This window comes from Bactrocera latifrons, unplaced genomic scaffold, assembly GCF_001853355.1.
Source record: "Bactrocera latifrons isolate USDA-ARS-PBARC rearing strain unplaced genomic scaffold, ASM185335v1 scaffold_116, whole genome shotgun sequence".
Lineage (NCBI taxonomy): Eukaryota > Metazoa > Arthropoda > Insecta > Diptera > Tephritidae > Bactrocera > Bactrocera latifrons.
Window position 1 is genome coordinate 652,296 of NW_017534586.1, and position 22,690 is coordinate 674,985.

Consider the following 22,690-nt stretch of genomic DNA (forward strand, 5'->3'; position numbering starts at 1 on the left):
AACCCTATATCTGACTCTTTTAGTTTTAGGACTTACAAACAACCGTTATGTGAACAAAACTATAATACTCTCTTTAGCAACTTTGTTGCGAGAGTATAACAAAAAAAAACTGAAAATTCTCATTTTTTCTTGGACTCTGACTACCCACTGCTTTGACTGAAACAAATGGTAGTCCGATGGTGCAAGGTCAGGGCTATATGGTGGATGCATCAAATTTTCTCAGTCAAGCTCTCCCAGTTTTTACAGAGACAAAAATATGTGTGATCTAGCGTTGCCCTGATGGAAGACGAAGCCCTTTTTGTTGCTCAGTTCTGGTCGTTTTTTCTATTGCTTGCTCCAATCTCATCAGTGGTTCATAGTAAAATGTAAACTCAATCGTTCGACTGGGCTAGAGCAGCTCATACTGGATGACTCCTTTCCAATCCCACCAAACACTCACCATAACCTTTGCTTTGCGACCTTTGTTGAGCTTCAGCATGCTTGGATCATGTCGATCACATTATTGTCGTATTTAATCCACTTTTATTCTCCTGCTATCACTCGCTTCAGAAATTGTTCGATTTCATTTCGTTTCAGCAAAGAATCGCAGATAATTCGGTCCATTAAATTTTTCACATACAATTCTTGTGGTACTGGCGAGCTTCTTTTTGGAAGATGGATGTTAAGTTCTTTAGCGATATCATGGCTGCTTATGTGATGGTCGTGGTCAATTTTTTCCATAATTTCTTCGACTTTTTTAACGATAAGTCTATCATAGCGAGGTGCATCTTCATATCGAAATTTCCAGAAAGCGTGCAGGCCTGTCAGGAAAGATTTTTCTAACGGATATCTTCAGAAAATTCAGTATGGATTATTGTCTATGACATTAGTATAATTTCCGAAGGAACTGTTGAGATCGGACCATTTTTGAGTAACGGCGCCTTCAGAAGACACAATTATCACAATCAATTACTTATAATAAGTTAAACTTTACCAATATAATAATTTTACACCGATAACACTATTCTATGACCTCCCAACATCTTACATGCGTAGGTGTATCCTTATCTCGCTAAAACTCTGAGGGTGATAAGCGAAATCGGAACATTACCACACCTACTGAATGACCTTATTTCCAAAAGCCATTTCCATGTTTACCATTTGCATAATAATCAACAAAAATAACCGAAAAAGTTCAACACACGTGCCATTTTAATTTTAAAGGAAGTTATAAATCGAGTAATATAAAGCTGAGTCATAAATACGCCTTCATTTGCTACTATATAAAAGTGTTATGTTCATGATGTTTGACACTGTAGTCTGCACTCAAAATTAGAGAAATGAAACTCCTTTTGATTTTGGCTTTCGTAATCGGCACCGCTTCAGCGGCGGCCATTCTAGAGCAGCAGGTAGAGCAAACGAACGCAAACATCAATGGACACATTGTCAATGGCGCCGATGCCTGGGATGGACTCTTTCCGTATCAAGCTGGTTTGACTTTGGAAGAGAATGGCCAATGGTTTTGTTGCGGCGGTTTCTGATTGGCTCCAATTGCATTATAACTGCAGTTCATTGCGTTAATTAGTAAGTGCGATAAATTATATTTTTATTATATTAATATTTAGAAAACATTTCAAACAATTTTTTCCTTGCATTGTAGCGTTCAAGCCGCCACTGTCTATTTGGGTAGTACGTCGCGTGGTAATGGTCAATATTCCACTGTTGTTCATCAGAATGATGTCCATATCCATCCAGATTATAGTAGTTTAAATGATATCGCTTTGGTTTGGATCCATTCCGTCTCCTACTCTGGCAACATTCAACCCGTCAGACTGCCATCGTTCAATCAATACAGCAACTATGAAGGCCAGTGGGCAATACTCTCTGGTTGGGGTAACATATATGATAGATCCGGTCTTAACGGTGATCTGAAGTATGCCAGCCAACCAATTATTTCAAATGGCGAATGCTCATCTCATTACATCATAAACGATGGTCTCATTTGCACCAAACCTGTTTAGGGAAGAGCTGCTTGTAACGGAGATTCCGGTGGCCCATTGGCTGTGGATAATAATCAAGTGTTGGTAGGTGTGCATTTAACCGCGTTTCACATTTCTTGGGCTGGATTCGTGGTATCATACATACATATAAATAATAAAAATAAATTCGATTTGCTAAACATAAATTGTAATATTTTTAAAGCATTCTCTTGAGGTCTTGAACCACCTTGAGTTTTTTTTATTTATTTCCATTATTTTGGAAAACGGTCTTTGTGCTTTTTTTTTCGAAGCCCATTGTATTAATCGTCTTCGGTACTCTTATAGCCTGTATGGAATTCAGGACATACATATCTTACGTGTGAGGAAAAACCAGAAAATCGTGCTTTATTAACTTAAGCAATTACGTTTTTACAAATTTTCAAAATCTTATTCAACAGTTTGAAATATGATGGGTCAAAATCCTGACCTCATCCTAATAAATTTGAATATTAACGATTCCAAAGGAAACGGTATACGGCCGACTCTCAACCAATCTTAAAGCGCTAAATCGAAAACAACCACGCCTACTTCTCTTATATAAAAAATTTTAATTTAATATGATTCTTTCGCTTTTATTGGAATGAAAAGTTACAAGCTCTTAGCTATTTCATTACACGTTTCAAGTCTAATATGTAAAGAAAATATCTGCATGCTAAAAATTGCAAAAGAGCTCATGTCAAAAATAAATCGTAAAATCGGCTCAATACTTCCCCAAACCCCAATATAGTTACATAATGTAAAAATTTTGGAATTTCCGACTTTATGCTAAATCTGAATGTGACTTAACTAAGTCAAATATAGACGTCTAATATAAGTATTCTTAAATTTCCAATATATTTATGAAAGTTAAAGAATATATTTTTCTCGTTATAAAAGGTGACCCATTTCGAGTTTTCCAACTTTTTAATAAATAAAAACACAGAAAATTCAATGAGGAATATGAATTATCAAAAGAACAAATGTTGGTCGCGACTATGTCTCAGATATAGTCCAGATTTCGATGACTCGAATGACACGCGTGATGTTTTGCTTCAAAGCCAGAATCGGAACGGGATTGTCCGCATTGACTTTAGACTTTACCTAACCCCACAGGAAAAAGTCTCGATAACGGTGTGATTTCACATGATCTTGATAAATCGATCGGCCCAAAACGGTTAATTATTTGCTCACCGTAGTGTTCTCCCAAAAAATTTATTGATTCATGCGATGTGTGCGAAGTGACGCCATCTTGTTGAAAATCACCATTGATGGTTTTGTTCGCACCGGCATTATTTTAGAAGAAGTATGAAATGTAAACTCTTGAACCTGTTCAGGTGGTTCTTGGTCCCAAATGCGGCAGTTTTGCTTATTTAAGTACCCATTGAACCAGAAATGGATCTCAACGCAAAATAAAATTTGGCTCGAAAATGTCCGATCTTCTTTCAAGAATCCATAGAGCGAAGACATGTCACTTGGGAAGGTCGACCGGCTTCAATTCTTACACAATCAGTATTTTGTACGCTTTCAATTTAAGATCGCGACGTAAAATACGCTAAGCCGTTCCATACGTCATTCGTAATTGCTGCGAACGGATCCGACTCGTACAGGACTTATATATTTACGATATTCGTTCGTCTAGCAGCCTTTACACGAAATAACTCGATCAGTGTGTGAGTTATCTTCGTGAAAGTGTGTAGCAAAATCTTCTCGAGTATAATTGAATAATGTCAAAGGTGAATACAATCAGTCTAATTCCTTTTCCTAGCCTCAATATACCATATATAGTGATGTAGTGACTGCGCAGCTGATTACGAATTCTTTGTGTTAGTCAATATGTGTGATATTTTAGTGAAATTAAATAAACGAGTTTTATTACTGAAACTAAGAGGTTCTGATAACTCAAATATTAGTGAATATAAATCTGATTATAATTCATTAAAGGTTATTAAATGCTCGGTAACACCCGTCCCTAACACTTCCCTACTCATTTTATATCACTTAAAAATTACCAAAAAATGTATGCATAAAATCCGCTTGGAATGTTGACCGCGTACCTAGTGGTAAGTTCTGGGGTGCTAAATAACTTTTTTATTAATAGATTGATTAACTTGATTTGCTACGTGCACTTCAATAAAATATTAACGGGCTCTTGATATGCGAACGCTTTCACTTAAGCAGGTTAATCATTAAAATCAGATTTTAAGATTTATTGCAGCTTTTAAACGTTACATTTTGAAGAGGCAACGTCGCATTCAATTACCAACATACCTATAGTATATTCTGAATACAAATGTAAATAAATAAGAAAATGCTGGACTCAGATGCAATCACAGTTCGTAAGAGTTATAAACGTGTGAAAAAATTCGAGAGATCTGATCAAACCGTCAAATCTAATTCTAACAGCTAAAATGGTGGCCGAGTTAGAGAATTTAATGTTCTTTAAAATAAGAGCCTTTTGCAAATGACTTGTGAATAAATCAAAGAAACTAAAAAAAAATCTCATTCATTTCAAAGTGTCTGAAAAGCTGCAAGAAAAAAGAATATATTCATGTCATTACAGGGCAACGAAAGGCAATCGATTATAATATACAATAAACATAAAAAGATCAAAGCGTTGTTTGCTGTGCAGCTATACCTTCTACCTTTGATTTATAGTCAACGAGAGAACAGAGTTAATGTTCTAATCAAAATTCGCCTATCATGATTAGCGCGTAATCTTAACTGTTGCAAATGACTTTACCATTTCCGTTGCACTGACTTATAAAAGGCGCTAGTGGAACCATTGCAAACCATAGTAATTTGACCATACTGAACCAATCAACATGAAGCTTCTAGTTGTCTTAGCACTCCTTGTGGCTGCAGCCTCTGCAACTCCGGTCTACGAAAAGACCGCTTTCATCGAGGACTTACCCGAGTCTCCAGTTTTGGGTGGACGCATCACCAATGGTGATTACGCTTGGGATGGTTTGGTTCCCTATCAAGCTGGTTTACTGTTATCGAAGAATTCAGGCAATTACTGGTGTGGTGGTTCCTTAATTGGCTCAAATTGGATTCTCACTGCCGCTCACTGCACAGATGGGTAAGTTACAGTTTTTAATCAACTAAAAGAAATGAAAATTTTCAATTTAAAAATGTTCCCTTTCATCATTACAGCGCTCACASCATCACCGTCTACTTAGGTAGCGTTGTGCGATCTAATGGCAACCAATATGCAACCACCATCCACTCCCAGGATATCCACCAGCACCCCAATTACAACTCTAATACTCTGGATAACGATGTCACTCTCCTGTGGATCCACTCTGTCTCGTTCTCTGGCAACATTCAAGCCATCAGAYTGCCATCTTTCAACCAATACAGCAACTATGAGGGTCAATGGGCTACCGCATCGGGCTGGGGTGGCACTTCGGGCAACAACCAAGACCATTTGCAATACGTCAGTGTTCAGGTGATCTCCAACAGCGAATGCGCTAGTGTCTATGGCAGCAGCACTGTCACTGACAACACCATCTGTGTTTCCACAAACGGCGGACGTTCGACTTGCAGTGGTGACTCTGGTGGCCCATTGGCTGTGGACAACAACCAAGTGTTGATTGGTGTGACTTCATTCGTTGCTGCCGCCGGTTGCACCGCTGGTCTGCCATCTGGTTTCCAACGTGTCAGTCGCCATTTGGACTGGATCCGCGGTGTCACCGGTATTGCATACTATTAAAATCAGTGACATGTTATGAAGATACTAAATTCAAATTTCAAGCAAAAAACGATAAGATTACGTCTTTTCTTCATATCTTCAGGGTTTTCACAATCAGAATGCAGCCCTTCTCAACTATTTTGTTATCAGTATAAATTTTGGTAATTAAATGGCATATAACCTAATTATAGTATCGATAACATGAAGCTAACTGCTCAAATGATTAAGCTGTTTAAAGCAAAAAAAATTTCACAACTCAAGAGACCGATAACATTTTGTTTGAATACAAACAGTAAATCAAAATAGTCTATAAATGTTATTTACAACCTTAGAACTCACTACTGGTGCGCAAATTAATCCAGTAAGACGGATTTCATTCATAAATTTGCGAGTATTTTAGTGTTCCTTTTTTATACACTCGTAACATGTTACCATAGAGTGTAATAGTTTTGTTCACGTAAGTATTTTGTTTTTCATTTATGTTGTATGTTGCTTGTGCCCTTAAGGGATTCATGGAAATCGGTGAAAAAATGTATACCTTTCACCCACAACAGTCGTAAAGACGGGAATTCGCGCATAAAACTCGAGTGGAAGGAGTAGACTTTCTCGAAAACTGTAGAGCCAGTGTTCAATAATAATGTGGTTGTAAAAAACGTGGGAGCCGCTGAGAAGTCCCAGGCCACCACAGGTTTCACAACAACTAACGATTTAAAAAGGCCAATAGAAAAGATCAACACCAAAATCAGGTTAAGCAACATCAAAAGAAGCTGTCAATATTAAGCCAACCGCCAAATGCGCTTCAACTTCTTCGAATCTCTAAAGAGCTAATTAAAAGGGAGTGCATCATTAGCCGATCTCAAGCCAAACACTACAATGAAGGTTATAGATCTCGATCCCTAATGACAAAATAGTAGAAAGCGCTCTTGAATAACTAATGCCTGCCCAGTAAATAAACATCTCTCCACCCAATACCAAACAGAAGAGGGCAATAGACAATCACATCTGCAATGTTTGAAGCTAATTTTTGATGTTTGCCAAATATGAAATGAATATAAATATCTCTAACTTCCCAGTTGACTGAATGAGTCGCATTATATATATATTATATACATATAATTTATACTTCACGTTCTCTGGCTAATCATTCGGTAAAGGAAAAGTAATTAATGCGACTTCCGATTGCATACTTATAGGATGAATATTGAGCTATTTCCTCTAAAACTTATAACAGTGCGTTTGAAACTGTTCACGGTGATACTCCAAGCTAAATTGAAATATGGACTCTACTGCGTACAGAAACAGAATGTTTTATATGTTTTTTTTTTTATTTAGCAGAAGTTTTTCTAGACGTTCTCTTGTGAAAACGGAAGAAGATGAAAAATTAACAGGTTCCCTGTCCCCATACAAAAATTAATTTTTAAAGGTACACGTGCACCACTTATTTTTGAAATTATATTGCTGTAGGCGTTTTTAGAGGTTATCGATGAATTTTTGAACTATCCCACACATAACGGTAAAAAAAATTTTGTATCAGCTATTATACACGAACGTGTCACTACGAAGTTGAATTGCATACGCTCAATGTATCATCAGTGATACATTTAATAAACTTATTTTAAATCAACCAAAAATTTGTTCATATATGATACATGGACGCTGTACACATGGTACAAGAAAATAATTTTGTATCACATGTGATACATTGGACAGGGAACCTGTTAAAAATATTTGCAAAGATAAAACTCAATTTTGGTTGGATTGTGTGCTTTCATAGAGATATAGCTGGAACTTGGAGTGTGAACACTCTGAACGAAGTTCTTCAGGCCTCCATTCATCGAACCACAATGCACTCACTGGCTTGGATTCCGTGCCAAAGGCTTTTTAATGATCCGTGGTACGAGTTGAGTCGGTTTAGACACGTCTCTGTGTGTAAATTCAAATCAGTTTTTGCGATATCACACTGAAATTTTAAAAGAAAGTTCAAGATCGATTATTATATATAATTATTTGCGCGAAAATTTCCCTGGCTTAAGATATCTCATAAAATTAAATCAAAGAACATCGGAAGTTCCGAGATGACCCATGACAGTCGGGTCTCCAGTTAATTGAAAATGCTTTTGTTAATTTTAAGAGTCGTCTAAACTTTTGCCCATACACATACTGCAAGAGCTCGCTTCATACGCGAAGACAGAGCCGAACAGAAAAAACGAGCGAGAGAAAAACAGTTTGGTTGTTAGTACGTCAGGGGTTAAAACAGATACTTATGAAATTGTGCCGTATCACTTACATCTTTGACGCACATCAAAAGAAGTTTCTATTGCCTTAATAAATTTGTGGTAAGCACAAAACGATTCGTCGATCGATGAGAATTTAGTGACCAACTCGTAGGAGTTTATGGGTAACACAAAGGACGAATTTGAACCCAAGAGAGATTTATGGATTATGGATCAACCGCACAACCTAACCAAACCCTTTAGCCACAATGTAATAAATATACAATTAATCAAAAAATAAAATCATATTTGTTAAAATAAAAAATGAAATATTTAGTAGGAATTGTAAGCAATTTATATTTTCAGCAAAATTTTAAGAATCTCGTTTATTAGTAAGAGATGCCAGTTCTCTCTTTAATCCACTTAAGGTAGCTTGTCACACGAATGAAACCAGCTGGAGCGCCAGATTGGCAACCGGCGCTGGATACGAACGAAGTAACGCCGACAAGCACACCATCGGATTCCAAAACCAATGGACCACCAGAATCACCTTGGCAGGTGGACGTACCACTAGGGGTAGATACACAGATGGTGTTGGCCGTTACAAATTGTGTGCCATAAGTAGCAGAACAAACCGAATTAGCTATGATCGGGAGGCGAGCGTAATTCAATGATGAAGAAGTCGAAGACGCTGAAACAGAACAAAGGTTATACTAACCATTAAACCTGGATACATAGGTGCATATATTGACTTACTGTCGCTGGTGCGGCCCCAGCCTGAAGCAATAGCATAGCTGCCAGCATAGGTAGAGTACGATGAAGAGATCGAAGGCAATTTAATGGCGGATATATCGCTAGTGTAAGTCACAGCAGGGATCTTAATCAATGTAATGTCATTGGCAAGAGTTTTGGCGTTATAGCCGCTGTGTTGATAAATAGAGCTGGAGGTGACGGTGTACTTGACTTTAGATGCAGTACGTATAGTACTGCCTAAATAAACGACCACCTGAGTAACTCTATGGTAAATAATTTAAGAAAATAGCTTAAAGATTGAATAATTTGTGATAATATTTAACATCGCTTACTGGTCAGAGCAGTGAGCTGCTGTTAAAACCCAAGTGGAGCCGATGAGGGAACCACCGCACCAATAATTGCCTGTGCTGCGAGTTAGCAACAAACCGGCTTGATGAGGAAATTGTCCAGTCGCAGCAGTGTTGCCGTTGGTAATACGTCCGGATAGAACTGGTGATATTGGCAAATCCTCTATGAAAGCAGGCTTCTCAAAAGCATTGTCCACATCTTCATTGACAGACGACTGATCGGGAACGATGTAAGCCGAGGCAACAGCTAAGGATAAAACCAGTGCGATGAAGACCTTCATTTTAGTCGGGGATGCGTTGTATAAGCAACTGAGGTAAATAGTTGTGAACAAATCATTTTATAGGCAAAGATAAAGTTGATTGTTCGTTACCATAAATAATACCATTCTATGATGATATGATAAGCCTAACGCATATAAATCGATTAAAGAATATTGTAAATTTAAATGATAATGATATAATTGATGTCATTAAGTCTATATTTACAAACGTGTACGAGTGGTCGGATTTACCATTTATATAAAACGGGGTCTTATGGTTATGAACAGATTTTTATGATCAATAATGGGGTATCTTTCGCTTCTTTCGTAGTTTTTGCGTTATTGAATTACCGGAAAGTCCCATGAAAGAGCCCCTGGGTAAAACTATTATTTTTTGTGAAGTTGGATATGCTTTATGGAAAAATAAATTTTTGTATTTTTCTTCGTTTTCAAATTGATTAAATATGTATATGTACTTCTGAATTCTTTTTTTAGCAACGTTAGAAATTATAAAGAATATCCAATTGCTTGCGATCACCAAAATTCTGATAATAAAGCATTAAAATAGTGAATCCGTATTTTGAATAACACAATTTCCCACTGTTTTTTTTTTTTAAGTTTTAGAAATTCTTAGAAATTCAGATATTTTGCTTTTAGTCCCTACGTCCTATCATATTTTTTGACTTTTCAACTGAACTAATATTTTCGGGTTCGACTGTAAAAAACAGCAGTGTCGCCAGAGGACTTAAAACTTTACATTCTCTGACTGAACTTGACGTGATGCTACAATATTTTTGATAACCGTTCAGAGATTTTACTGTTAAATAAATTGAAGTAGCGGTATAAAATTACAAATATAAAACAAGATTTCAAATCGGCTAGTTACCATACTCTTATTTATTTTCAAAAATAGCCTGATCTAGCAAAGACTTTTAATAATTAGCTGAGCAATAAGAAGCAGTCTGGCAATCTTTACGCTTGTCTACAGTGCATTCTAAACTGTTGACTGTGTGTCAAAACAGTTTAACGAATTTGTTTCACATATCATTTCGAGTAGTAAACAGAAATATATCTATGAGTTTTTAACAAATTATGGAACGTATTCTTTCTGGTATAGCGAAAATAAATTTTCAACAAAATTGTGAAGATATTTTGGTTGAAAGTCGGTAAGCAAACAGAAATAAATCGCAGTAAGCTTGGTATAAATCGGGGATTTCATTTGCAGTTTGGGTAACATGAACGATCAATTGCAAGAGATGTCCAGAATCGTTGATACAAATGGCGAGTGTAAGAAGAATGATAATACCGCAGAGAGTGATATAGAATCAGATTTGAACAGTTCCGGCGAAACCAACTTATTTGGTGATGATGATGCAGATAGCAGCGGCAGCACCAGCAAAGCCGGTGGCAGTCTTTCACAGCGTCGCAATTTGCCGCGTCGTGCTTGTAAAGAAAATAGTTTAAAACTCAAACGTCGCTCGATTGTGAAACCAAAACGTCACAGCTCCTCAATGACATGTGATTTCTCTATGCTCCGTCCAGCTGATATACGTAAAATTTACTGCAATAAAAAACTGAAAAGCTTCCGACCCACTTGCTTGGAGACAATCTTTGAAGATCCACAACCTGAGCCACGTCGCGGTAATGATGCTGTTGCCTCCTGCAACAGTGCATTACGTTTAATTGGTTTGCGTAAAATACGACGTTCACTATCCTGTTCAGATGGTTTGAATACCAATAAAGCTTTAATAAAACAGAGACGTGCTAAAATAAAAAAAGCCTTTGGTCGACGTAGTGCTTGCAAAAGGATATCATTACATGATTTTATTGATCGTTTGAATAAAAGTTTCGGTGACGAAGCCGACGTTGAAGACGCCGATCTGGAGACTGACGACAATAATATACAGGATGTTTCAATGGAGGCAGAAATGTGCGCTGTAGCGGCAGACTCTTCGCTGTCCGCAGAAACGACGCCAATAAAGACTGATTTCGCAATGCAATTAGAAACGGATTTGGTTCATGCAAATAAATATAGCAATACAAAGGTGGAGAGAGAGTCATTATATCTTGTGTCAAATAACTGTGGAACTCTGTCATATTCTTCAGATACAGCAGATACTAGTTTGAGTACTGCATAAGTGAAGCATAATTATTTAGAAGTTAGATATTAGTTATTTTATACTACATTTTGCGAGTACCAAGTTCTATTGTGAGTGTTATTGAAATTCACTGCCAATTTTGGTTTTTGTTTGAACTACATGTTTCATATTCTTAATATTTTAATTGTGAAATTTTTATTCTGAAATCATAATGGAAATTCATTAATTTTCACCAACTTTCCTCATTTAAGTTTTTAAGTTATTGATTGTACGTATTATTTGTGTGTGTTTGCATAATAATATTGATGATGAATGTTTTAATTTGTGTCTTATTACATTATATCTATTCGTGCAAGAACATACGATTTTACAAACGTCAACTACTACTAGCATTAAGACAGTTAGTAACGTAATTTCTTCTAAGCTGTTTTATATAAACCGTTTCGATTTCATGAAGAATATTGTAAGTGTATTTTACAAAAATATCATAATTTAAATGAATTTATTGCAAATATAACTTTGTGTTAAACTCTTCATTGCAAATTTTCAACGTTTCCGCAATTTGTCGCATTTACCGAAGCTCAACAGATAAGAAAAGCTAACTACAAAAACAATTCCATAAAAATAAATAAATTTAATGCAATTTAATTTACGTTATGCCGACATTTTATGGTTTTCATATCACTTATGTAATCAACCGATAGGAAAACGGTAGCTTGGTGTGAATGGCACATTTTGTGGTACCAAAAGTGTGTTTTGATTTTAAATGATTTATACGTAATTCAAAATCTTTGCGATAACTTCGTTTACAAGCAAATATGTTTCTGGGTGTTAGTGTTAAAACAAGAAAAAATATGATTTTTATCGAACATTTAGTATGGCAGCTATATGCTATAAATACAATCTGAACAATTCATTTGAAGTTTATACAGTTGGCTTAACCCATTATACATTTCCGGGAGATATATTTAAAAAAAAAAAGTTAACTTGATTTTGATGGTTCAGTTTGTATGGGACCTACATGTTGAAGTGTACATTGAATCGTTGTTTTGGACAAAGCACCTAGTCAAATTTCGTGAAGATTTTTTGCCAGGCTAACCGATTTTTTCTTCTGAGTGCTAAAAACTTCTTGACAACCTTAATATGCCTTTTTCAGTGTATAAATGTAACGGATTCAAATAATATAAATATTATATATAAATCGAAAAAGAAAGGCGAAATAACCCGTTAGTCCAGCAGCCATAAGGCACGAAATCAATTCAGAGAAACGAGAGTGACCCTTGCTCAGCTTCCTTGTGGATACTGTAGCAAACTCCTACTTATCCAGAATAGACCCCGACATATCCAATAAACCAGTATGTCCTGCGTGCAATGAGTCTCTGCATGACACTGGCCACCTCCTTGCATGCCCCACAAACCCCTCTCTCTCTATGGTACGATCCCGTCGAAACCGTTCTTGGGCCTTCCGTTAGATGACGTCAATGGCAACCTGGCTAACCCTTACCATCCCAACGGGGAATAGGTACCAGTTATAACAACAACAACTACAAAACAATTCGTTTAGGAAATTTGCTTATTTGCTGCATATCTTTCTTGACACTTAACAAGGTATTAGGAACAACCGTTAATTAAAAAAAACTGTTATGCAATTTGTGCCACAAATTGTGGGAGTTAGGAAGTGAAAATTGCTAAAAAGTTTATTTTCACATACTTTTATGCGTAAGCGATTCCAAATTTTCGCCATTATATCGTTATTAATAAAAATTACCACCCATACATACATATGCATACATAAGTATATTATACACATAATCACATAGTTGGTAAAGTACTTTGGCATTGTTGAGAATTCAGGAAACTTGTTAAGGTTTGTACAAAACCATTGAATGAATGTGAATATACACTTGCGCCAAATTGCATTGCTTGGGATTTACCGTTGTGTCTTGACAAGCACTAAATTACTCCGCCTTTTTGCCACGAAATGACTTGAATATGGATTGGCATTCAAAAATTTAAACTTATTGATGCATATTACTATGATTTCCTGCATGCAAAACATTGGCCACATACATACATACATATATACAAACATGTACATATGTATGTGCAGGTATGTAAGTGTGTAGATACATGTAAGTAAGTTACTATATATGAATGTAAGGTAATTATGCATATAGGTTTGCATGTACTTAGCTAAGTATGTATGTATGTCTGTAGTACATTTGTAAACGATATGCAGATACCTTCAAAGACAACAGGAAGCCTAAAAGCAAATGTAGCGCATTGAGCATTAATGCAGATGTAAAGGTAGTTGTTGTTGTAAATACATGTGTACATGTGGTACAACAGCTGGCAGCCTATTACAAGGCAATAAATTGCATCGTTGTTGTAAATGATGAAAATATTGGGTAGTCGAAAAAGTCTTTTCGTATTTGTAATCAAATTGCAACAATTAATGAATTTTAAAGTTCATGCGCAGCAATTATTTCTTCAAATAAAATGTTTAATCAAATTTATATGTGTGCTTGGCGGCAAAAGCCTGCTCCCTGTTGCACTAGTAAACCATTACATTTTTGTCACGCCGCGCCATAATTACTTAATACAGACTTGTAGGAATTCCAACTGTGATGTTGGAAAAAGGCAATGAGGCAGCAAATTAAAACCAGCAACTTGTTTACTAATAAGTTATTTTGTACAAAATCATCAAGTAACAATCACACAAACATCACATTGTATTTATTTGTGGCAATACTGAGGCACCGCAGACCTAGTGACGCAATTTGCAACAACTCAACGAGCGGCCTAACACCATCATTCATTCATTCATCAAATAGGCAACGTACTCTCATTTGATACGTTTGTGGAAGTTTGTGGCAGAAATGAGTGTGGTGTGGCATGAAGTTTAGTAAGTGCAATGCGTGTGCTCGTAAGAGATTGTTTATGTTTAGGGCTGTTGCAGGCAAACCGTATCACATAATGATAACTTAATTTATGTACTAGTGAAAAGTAGTTTATAAAAATAACTGACACAGAGCAGACAGTGCTCAGTCGAAATGCGCGTGTGCAGTGTAACGGTTCGTAGTTGAAACATATAACGGACTCTAGTTGCGCGAATTGTATACAAATACAAACCATCCTAACTACACCCATACTTTCATGCAAATCTACGCGCATGCGCACATTTGCAAGTGCAAGTCAAGTGTGGCAAGTGGCAAATAAAGTTTACTAACGCCGTACAAAGCGAAGTTCAAATTCAATTACACTATTTCGGAGAGTTTTTTTTTTTTTTGTTATGAAATGCAGTGAAGTAAAGCGCTGCAATAACAAAAAAGTGGAATAATAGTCTCACAGGCAAAAATAAAGAAAGTCAAACGGTGGTGGCCTTTCGCCGCATAGCGCAAAAAAGTGCTGACAACAACAAACCGAGCATTTAAGTAAACAATAAAAGCGGAAATTATTAAATAAGTGATGACTTCACACGCCACAAACAACAAAGTGCCAATGCTTCAAATGCTGCTGCTAACGTGCCTAGTGGAGCGCTACACCGCCACCAGTTGGCGGCAAGTGAAACCAATGTATCTGCTATCCATGTACGAGCCGTCGGATGATTATTCTAGTGAGCCGACGGTTTTAAGTTTAGAAGCAGACGCAGACGCAGAAGACGACATGCGATTGCACCGCACGCCAGCGATGGATCGTATTTTTGGCGGCAGCGTCGCGCAGCGTCACAGCTTTCCGTATCAAGTCGGTTTGTTGTTGCAGCGGCCCAAGGGGCTGTACTGGTGTGGTGGAGCGTTGATTTCGGATGAATATGTCTTGACTGCGGCACATTGTGTCGATATGTATGTAGACAATAATATGTACATATATATTAGAGTAATTAGTGATACAGGATAACTTGCTATTCTATTTTTCATGTTGCCATCGAAGGGCCAAGCGTGCTTTAGTGTTTCTCGGTGCTCATGAGATTAAAAACGCCGACGAATTGGGCCAAGTGCGTATTATGGTTAAGCGTAATAGTTTCATCATATACCCGTCATGGAATCCGCGCCGTCTCAAAGATGACATCGCTTTGGTGCGCTTGCCAGTGCCGATCGAATTTAATGGTAAATAATTACGACCAGAAAATCCCTATTTAAGGAGTATATTTGCATATAATTTAACTGTATAGCGAAAAAATCAATTCGAAGCCAACAACAATAAATTCCTGATTCCCCTTGTGTATCCATAACCATCGCAAGTTATTCTGGACTAGTCTGTAGTGGGTCCAGCGCTTTGTGAAGCCAGATTAAACCAATGTTGTTGTTGTTGTCGTTTTAACGGTTATCTAGTCCCCGTTAGGGTGGCAATGGTCATTTGCGTTGTCGTCGAGGTCATCTAACGGGAGGCGCAAGAAACGTGCTATTTCGACGGGGTCGAATCAAACGTAGGAAGGTGTTAGATGAGTGGGGTTTGTAGGGCATGCAAAGAGGTGGCCAGTATCATGCGGGCGGATGAAACCAATCCACGGGTATGCTTGTTAGAGAGATCAAATCGGCAAAACGTTCTTGGATAGCACCGAACCCCTTGGAGAATTTTGGCTCCGGCGGGAATTGTACGTGAAGTCCCTACCTACCGTCTCTCTTATTTATTTCGTAAATCCCTTCAAGATTTTTAAATTACCCATGTACTAAATTTGTCTTAGATTAGGTGGCTGAAACTTCAGTAAGACGGCGGATCATACTGAGACTATTATGTACAGTCCTTTGTGAAGCCAGAAGAACATTTGTCTTGTTCTTTCATAAAACTAATGGCTTATGCGCAAGACGAGTCCAGTTATCCTTTTTTCCGGTCCTACAATCAGCACCGTAGAGAAAAAACCCCCCGGATTTAATTGTTGCAGAAAGGAAATCTGCAAAACATTCTTGCAGAGTACCAGGCAGGTATTTTTCCCTCCCTTCCTTCCCTTTTTCATTGCATAAAACCCTCATAGTACGTAAATTATCCATATTAGGCGCAACAAGGGACCTACAACGCTATGATGCAACGATCTTTTATTCACCTTAGAACGATGTGATCACAAGGTTGGTTATATCCATGGCTCCTAAAAGCGCAGCTACCGTTCAGTAACATATGTTATTCACTCATCCATCTCGTCCTTTTACTTCTTCCATTATACATATTCAATTGAAAGAAGATGCAATTCTCCAAGAATTCTGCCTGCTAATGTGCTCTATATTTTTTACAGACCGCATACAGCCGATTCCATTGCCACGTCGCAGTTATGAGTACCAAGACTTTGAAAATAAGTTAGCCATCGCTTCCGGCTGGGGACGCTACGCGATGGGCGCGCATGCTATTAGCAACGTGCTACGTTATGTGAGGCTACGCATAATTGACGGTTGGACCTGCAAACGCAGTTTCCCGCTCTCATATCACAGTACGAATATCTGTACAAGCGGCAAGTATGCACGTTCCACATGCAACGGCGACTCTGGCGGTCCACTGGTTGTGCAGCGCAAACATACGAAGAAACGTATACTCGTCGGTCTCACTTCATTCGGAAGTATACATGGTTGCAATCTCGGCTATCCGGCGGCATTTACGAAAGTCGCTTCATACCTGGACTGGATTAATGATGAAACCGGCATTGAATTGTGGCATGAATCATCGAACGCGATTGTTTTCAAGAAAATGCTAAAAGATTACGAACGAAAACAACGCAGGTACAAATACGCGAAGGAGGACTTAACGATGGAAGATGAAGAAGACTGGAATGTCAGCACTGAACAGATACCCGACTTTACACCAGCACGCCTAAATCGCCCATCCAGGGTTGGCCGCACGTCGTATACTTTAAGACCGCCAAGGCAAAGAGTGCGTTACGCGCCGCCAAGAAGCTATCAAAAATATATTTTCTTGTGAGACTTAATTCGCGGCAAATAAAAATGTTTTCCACGATTCATACTTGCGTTATGTATATATTTTTGTTTATTTTCTCAATACTCCAAAAATTTTAACAACTCTTTTGTCCTGCTAGTATGTAAGAATAAATAATTTCAAAACAGAAACTGTAAATTTTTTGAAAGTATTTGCTCTCTGATACGAGACTAGAGATCAAAATTACCGGATCCATTCTTTCCTTTGAAAAACAAACCAAACAAGTATTTTAAAAACAGGAACCAGCCTCGATTATTTGAGCGTACAGAAACTCCAGGCGGGGGAAGCAGAAATCCACTCTGTTATCACTCCGAGATCAGATGGAGAAGGAGCTGGCTGCATTTGGTATCTCGAATTGTTTTATAACGTTTATAACCGGCTATAACGCGTAAGCGGTGTCTACGCCATTAAAGAAGAAGAAGGAACTGGCACGAATCCAATTAAATGTTTATTGAACGTAAGTACGCTACTTATACAGCAGACTATGTGTCGCGTTCACCATTGAACCTACGAATAAACTTGACACCTACTTGAAGTAATTTACAATTCACTACCGGCTGCTTCGATAAGACCGACATTAAATTATAGAGCCGATTACCTTGATTTCATATATTTTCTTGTGTTCATAATGAGTCGTCAATGAATTTTACAAAACCTGAGATTATCACTAATCTCCAAAAATATTATCGAATTCCTAAGCAGTATTCGACACTGACTACATATACGTAAATAAGAATCAAAGAATAATAGTAAATAATACTAAGTGTGTAAATATTATTAAGTAATTTATTGTATTTTTATTTAGTAATATGCAACACCGGACTTTTCTTCGATCCAATCCAAGTAGGATGTGATGCGAGTGAACACACCTGGCCAGCCAATCTCACAACCAAAAATAATACCAAATGAAGTGGCACCAATCAAAACAGTGCTCTCACCATCATTGTACACCAAAGGACCGCCGGAGTCGCCGTTGCAAGTTGAGGTACCGCCAGTTGTCTTGATGCAAATGTGTGTGGGTTTAATGGAACCAAAGAACCAACGATTGCATACTGTATTTGACTGTACTGGCACTTCAACCCAACGCAAGATATCGGTGGCTCCTTTAACAGCTGCAAATAATTCAAAAAATTTGAAAAGTTTACGAGTTTTGATTATTGGTTACTATGTTCAGGATAAAAAATTAGGATTGAAAAAATTAACTGTGTACTTGACTTACAATCAGAAATCTTTCCCCATCCAGAGGCGATCACCGCCTTGTCAACATAGCTGTCGTAGCTGGCTGACTTTTTGGGCAAGGCAACTGGTTGAATGTAATCTAAGATTTTCAAAAGATACAAATAAGAATTAGTTTTAGCTAAAAAAAAATAGGTGCGTGGTTACGAACCGTTGAATTCAATTGAAACTGGCAGTTTAATGAGCGAAATATCATTGGAGATCGTAGATCTATCCCAATCTTCATGTACAATAACATTCCTTTTAGAAACGAAAATGATCTGTTGGTTCTTTTCGGTAGGGTCTGTGCGATCCCAAGCACCCAAGTACACATCAACGCCAGTAGTCCTAGGAAATTTGGAATATGGTAACATTGTAATTAGCGGCAGAACAGTTTCGGAGCACAATTACTTACAAAGAGTCTGTGCAATGTGCAGCGGTCAAAACCCAACGATCAGAGATCAAACTGCCACCACACCATGCAGCACCATCGGGGACGTACACTGTCAAACCGACTTGATAGGGGAATTGTTTTTCCGCAGCTACTTGACCGTTGGTAATACGTCCTGTGGGTCCATCGAGGTTCAAGCGTGGATGATATGGGATTTTAAGATCCACATGCAATGGTGGTATATTAGTCCAATCCACTTTATCGGTGGAAGCAATCACGCTGCCAAAAATGCAGACAACTAAGGCAAGTACTAGCTTCATCTTCTACGTTGAATTGAAAGAAACGCTGGCGAAGCCTTTAGCGCGTTTGCTTTTATACTTCAGAACTATGTCAAGAAATACGTGGAGCGGTTGTAAGGCCCTCGATAAGATAAATAATAATTTATGCATCCAACTCTATCGGTTTAATCATTGCAGAGTTCTTATACCGGTTTTAAAGCTGTAAATGCTTTATATAGTTTGAGGTAATGAATATAAATATTGGTGTGTTTCCGTAAATTAAACTATTTAATTGATTATTATTGTTTTTGGTTTTTACTTATTGTAAGTACTTGGCGAACGTGCGTGTGCCGACACACAGGTAAAATGGAGATTACGTTGGCGTCACGTCATTTTTTATAAAAAAAGAATGATAACAAGGAAATCATAAATTTGTATTATTATAGGGAATAACTGTTTACATAAGAGCTATAATAGTAAATATCTTATATATGCATATATGTAAGCTGTATAACTACAGATTTATTTCATGATCTTTTTTAAATAAAGGTCTTATACAGCTGAATGCAAAAACGCAATGAATACCATCGATCAACCACCGTATTCCCCAGAGACCAAGAGACAAAACAAAATTCGCCGAAAAAACTGAAAGCCATCCCAAAAAGTGCTTATGAAAACTGTTTCGGGGACTGTGAAAATTATTGGTGTATAACATCTGGTGGAGATTACTCTGAAGGCGACGAAATAAATATTGATGAGTGCAAAATATTGCAATTTCCTGGTACTTTTTTGTCACAATGCCTATAGTATCCACAAAGAGCAAAGTGCATTTACTAGTATTTGCGCCTAAAAGTGGGCTGCTTTCCTACTCAGTGTAAGATATTTTTGCTACGCGGGCTGCCAACTCGCTTTGAAAGAAAATCCACTTCATATATAAAAATTCTTGTAACAGAAAAATGCGTGGTAATAATAAAATAAAACAAGTAATCGGGTGTAACCGAACATTTTATATTTTCGCAATTCGAAAAGATGGAGTTGAGGTACCGCCAGGTTATGATAGAGAAGAGAGTTTCAAAGTTTTCTATACACTCTGTACATATGGACAGTATAATATACTGTACAATATGGACTAAATTAAGATATTTGTATAGGTATATACATAGCTTCTAAAGCACCTATGGTCACTGAGTATTTGGGACAGGTGGAAATCCAAGTCCCCATGTGTCTATCTATCCAAGAGTGTTTGGAATCAGTCTATGAGTTCACCGTCCTTTGCATGAAGTTTGCCACCATTGCAGCCACATTGCGATACTTTTGATTGTCTCCGCACTTTTTGCTGCGGCAGACTTTTCTGATAAGTTCGAGCGAATCCATCTCCTTGAAAGTCAATCGGTGTCATAAGCACTTATCATGCATATTGCAGAAAGGTATATGATTTTATGTCTAGCACCTTTATCCTTATTGGAGCCGCAAACTGAATAACTGAACTCATTATCTAAGGCTGGAACGCCCACAGCCTTTATTTGCTATCATTCTAGATAAAGAATTGTAGATTTTATTTGCATTACATGTCGTATTTTCCAAGTGCTCATTGAATTTCAGTCTTGAGTTCACTATTATACCAAAATACTTGAACTGTGGCTGAGAAGCACACTCACATTCATCTTTAGATATCGTTTCTTTAATTTTACTGCACTGCACTGCAAGACTTACGTTTTCTGCTCAGAGAGCTCTAGACTTATGGTAGCAAACCATCGGCGCAAACCATTTATGCAGTCATTGAATTAGATCCGGAGGTCATCCAGATCCAGATGTAGCGCTCGTCCGTGCCCTCGTCCGTCTCGAATAGCAGTCTACTATTTTGAAAAAAAAAAAAAACTCATTATAAAATTTATCAGATAATTAGGAGAAAAATTTTATATAAAGCTTTTATTATATTTTCGTTGGTTATTAGCGCGCAATATTTTTTTGCACCGCCTTTCCATCTTTAAACCACTTATTGAATATTTCGCTCAAGTATCAACTACCTTTCTTAGTGCGTCAATAGTGGACCTCTTTATTTTATAGAGCCGTATGGGTCTCTCTGATAATCCGCCGGCTTTTTGGATTACTAACTCTAAGCGGTTTCTTACAATGCTTTCGTACACTTTACCAATAGTGTGGTCGATATGATGAAGGCTCTTCTGGTGGCTTTTATGGTTTAGGGAGTAATACCAGACGCTGTACCTTCAGATCAGATCGAGCAACACCTCTTATAATATACACGCATTAAACCTGTTAACAAACATAAGGGACTTAGAGTCATGGCTTCTTTTAGGGCCAATTAGAACATTTTCCGTACTTATTATTTCAGGCGCTTTGGAATTTGTGATGTTTTTAGCAATAGCCAATAGTTATACTCTGTGATTAATAGAGATAGCTCGTAACTTCGTTTCGTTTAACATGGGATATGAGTTCATGTGTCGGAAATAATTGTCTGACAACATTTCTCTTAAATAAATCCATCTCCCTATGTTTAATTTTTCGCAGAGCTTTTCGAAACAGGATCATTTACCACGGGTTTTCCCTTCAGCAGCTCATTTTGGCAATAAATAACTTCTCTGAGGCGGATTTCGTTTTATTTCCCTTGTTACGCTGTAGACGGCATCTAGCTGAGTGACAGAGTTTCCTCAGCTTGGCGATTTCTTCGTCCCACCAGTATACTGGCTTTCGATTGTTATTATATCTCGTCTTGCGGAGAGTTGCTTCGCGTGCTGCAATTAGTTCTTTTCGCACCACGGCGTCTTCGTCTGGTGTCTTTTCCGCACTCTAGACGTCTCTAAAACGTCAGTATGAAATTCCTTTTTCTGCCAACTTCGTCTTCGAGAATTATTTCAGCAATTATAGCCATATATCCGCTATTTGTGCACATATCTGAAACCTTCCACTTAGTAAGCCCGCTAAGCGCGCCGTTAGCAAACAATAGTTCTATTATAAAACCTTAATTTCAGGTAAAAGGTATTTAAGAAAGAAGAAAACTCTCAAGGAAATCTTCAAATTCGCTAATTGTTGCGCTAGGACAAGTATAACAGCTTACAAAATATATCCTTTCGATGTGACGTGAAAGCTTGTCTTCCATGGACCATACTTCTGCCTTGCCACGAGGTACCGCAACGAGTGGAAAGGGAAGACTTATCAATGGCGCTGATAGCTGCTTGGTTTTTATACACTATATCATATAGCTGCCATACAAACTGAACGATCGGAATCAAGTTTTTGTATGGAAAACATTCACATTAGACGATGTATCGAAACTCACGAAATTTGGTATAGATTATTTTCTAAGGCAACAATGTAATATCCGAAAAAATTGTTCAGAACGGATTACTATAGCATATAGCTTCCATACAAACTGAATACATAGTTACTAACAGAAATGCACCTGTGAAGGTATTTAGCTTTGGTGCAACCGAAGTTAACGTTTTTTCTTGTTTTAATTAAATTATTTTGGGTTTTTCTGATATACCTCACATTTGAGCCCAGTCCTG

General features: G+C 37.6%; 5 protein-coding genes across 5 annotated transcripts; 3 read left to right on the forward strand and 2 right to left on the reverse strand.

The window, feature by feature from the left end:
• The first annotated feature begins 1,319 nt into the window (after positions 1 to 1,319).
• LOC108976883 (serine proteases 1/2-like) lies at positions 1,320 to 2,000 on the forward strand. Its single transcript, XM_018946279.1, has 2 exons — positions 1,320 to 1,498; positions 1,640 to 2,000. The coding sequence occupies exons 1-2, from the start codon at positions 1,320 to 1,322 to the stop codon at positions 1,998 to 2,000; spliced, it is 540 nt and encodes a 179-aa protein (XP_018801824.1).
• A 2,807-nt stretch (positions 2,001 to 4,807) lies between these two features.
• LOC108976889 lies at positions 4,808 to 17,264 on the forward strand. Its single transcript, XM_018946295.1, has 7 exons — positions 4,808 to 5,076; positions 5,151 to 5,697; positions 8,334 to 8,494; positions 10,487 to 11,388; positions 14,893 to 15,202; positions 15,291 to 15,466; positions 16,588 to 17,264. The coding sequence occupies exons 1-7, from the start codon at positions 4,820 to 4,822 to the stop codon at positions 17,262 to 17,264; spliced, it is 3,030 nt and encodes a 1,009-aa protein (XP_018801840.1). The 5' UTR covers positions 4,808 to 4,819.
• On the reverse strand, positions 8,234 to 9,296 carry LOC108977144 (serine proteases 1/2-like). The gene is made up of 3 exons (XM_018946720.1): positions 8,987 to 9,296; positions 8,658 to 8,917; positions 8,234 to 8,592 (listed from the first exon to the last, which is right to left on the reverse strand). Exons 1-3 carry the CDS (start codon positions 9,280 to 9,282, stop codon positions 8,291 to 8,293), a joined length of 858 nt encoding a protein of 285 aa, XP_018802265.1. The 5' UTR covers positions 9,283 to 9,296; the 3' UTR covers positions 8,234 to 8,290.
• Positions 10,284 to 11,546, forward strand: LOC108977137 (protein tantalus). Its single transcript, XM_018946709.1, has 2 exons — positions 10,284 to 10,427; positions 10,487 to 11,546. Exons 1-2 carry the CDS (start codon positions 10,354 to 10,356, stop codon positions 11,397 to 11,399), a joined length of 987 nt encoding a protein of 328 aa, XP_018802254.1. The 5' UTR covers positions 10,284 to 10,353; the 3' UTR covers positions 11,400 to 11,546.
• Positions 17,265 to 18,047: 783 nt separating the features above from the next.
• LOC108977059 (brachyurin) lies at positions 18,048 to 19,218 on the reverse strand. The gene is made up of 4 exons (XM_018946559.1): positions 18,910 to 19,218; positions 18,667 to 18,842; positions 18,499 to 18,597; positions 18,048 to 18,391 (listed from the first exon to the last, which is right to left on the reverse strand). The coding sequence occupies exons 1-4, from the start codon at positions 19,203 to 19,205 to the stop codon at positions 18,081 to 18,083; spliced, it is 882 nt and encodes a 293-aa protein (XP_018802104.1). The 5' UTR covers positions 19,206 to 19,218; the 3' UTR covers positions 18,048 to 18,080.
• Between the last annotated feature and the right edge of the window lie 3,472 nt (positions 19,219 to 22,690).

What these genes read in the sequence shown, in the direction of transcription:
- LOC108977144 (XM_018946720.1), bottom strand. Translation starts at nt 9,282, where the DNA reads ATGAAGGTCTTCATCGCACTGGTTTTATCCTTAGCTGTTGCCTCGGCT. An exon ending in GCAGCTCACTGCTCTGACCA is followed by an intron (nt 8,918 to 8,986) that starts GTAAGCGATGTT and finishes TATTTACCATAG; the next exon opens with AGTTACTCAGGTGGTCGTTT. An exon ending in CTGGGGCCGCACCAGCGACA is followed by an intron (nt 8,593 to 8,657) that starts GTAAGTCAATAT and finishes GTTCTGTTTCAG; the next exon opens with CGTCTTCGACTTCTTCATCA.
- LOC108976883 (XM_018946279.1), top strand. Translation starts at nt 1,320, where the DNA reads ATGAAACTCCTTTTGATTTTGGCTTTCGTAATCGGCACCGCTTCAGCG. An exon ending in TTGGAAGAGAATGGCCAATG is followed by an intron (nt 1,499 to 1,639) that starts GTTTTGTTGCGG and finishes CTTGCATTGTAG; the next exon opens with CGTTCAAGCCGCCACTGTCT.
- LOC108977137 (XM_018946709.1), top strand. Translation starts at nt 10,354, where the DNA reads ATGGAACGTATTCTTTCTGGTATAGCGAAAATAAATTTTCAACAAAAT. An exon ending in GATATTTTGGTTGAAAGTCG is followed by an intron (nt 10,428 to 10,486) that starts GTAAGCAAACAG and finishes TTTCATTTGCAG; the next exon opens with TTTGGGTAACATGAACGATC.
- LOC108977059 (XM_018946559.1), bottom strand. Translation starts at nt 19,205, where the DNA reads ATGAAGCTAGTACTTGCCTTAGTTGTCTGCATTTTTGGCAGCGTGATT. An exon ending in GCACATTGCACAGACTCTTT is followed by an intron (nt 18,843 to 18,909) that starts GTAAGTAATTGT and finishes CAAATTTCCTAG; the next exon opens with GACTACTGGCGTTGATGTGT. An exon ending in AGTTTCAATTGAATTCAACG is followed by an intron (nt 18,598 to 18,666) that starts GTTCGTAACCAC and finishes TGAAAATCTTAG; the next exon opens with ATTACATTCAACCAGTTGCC.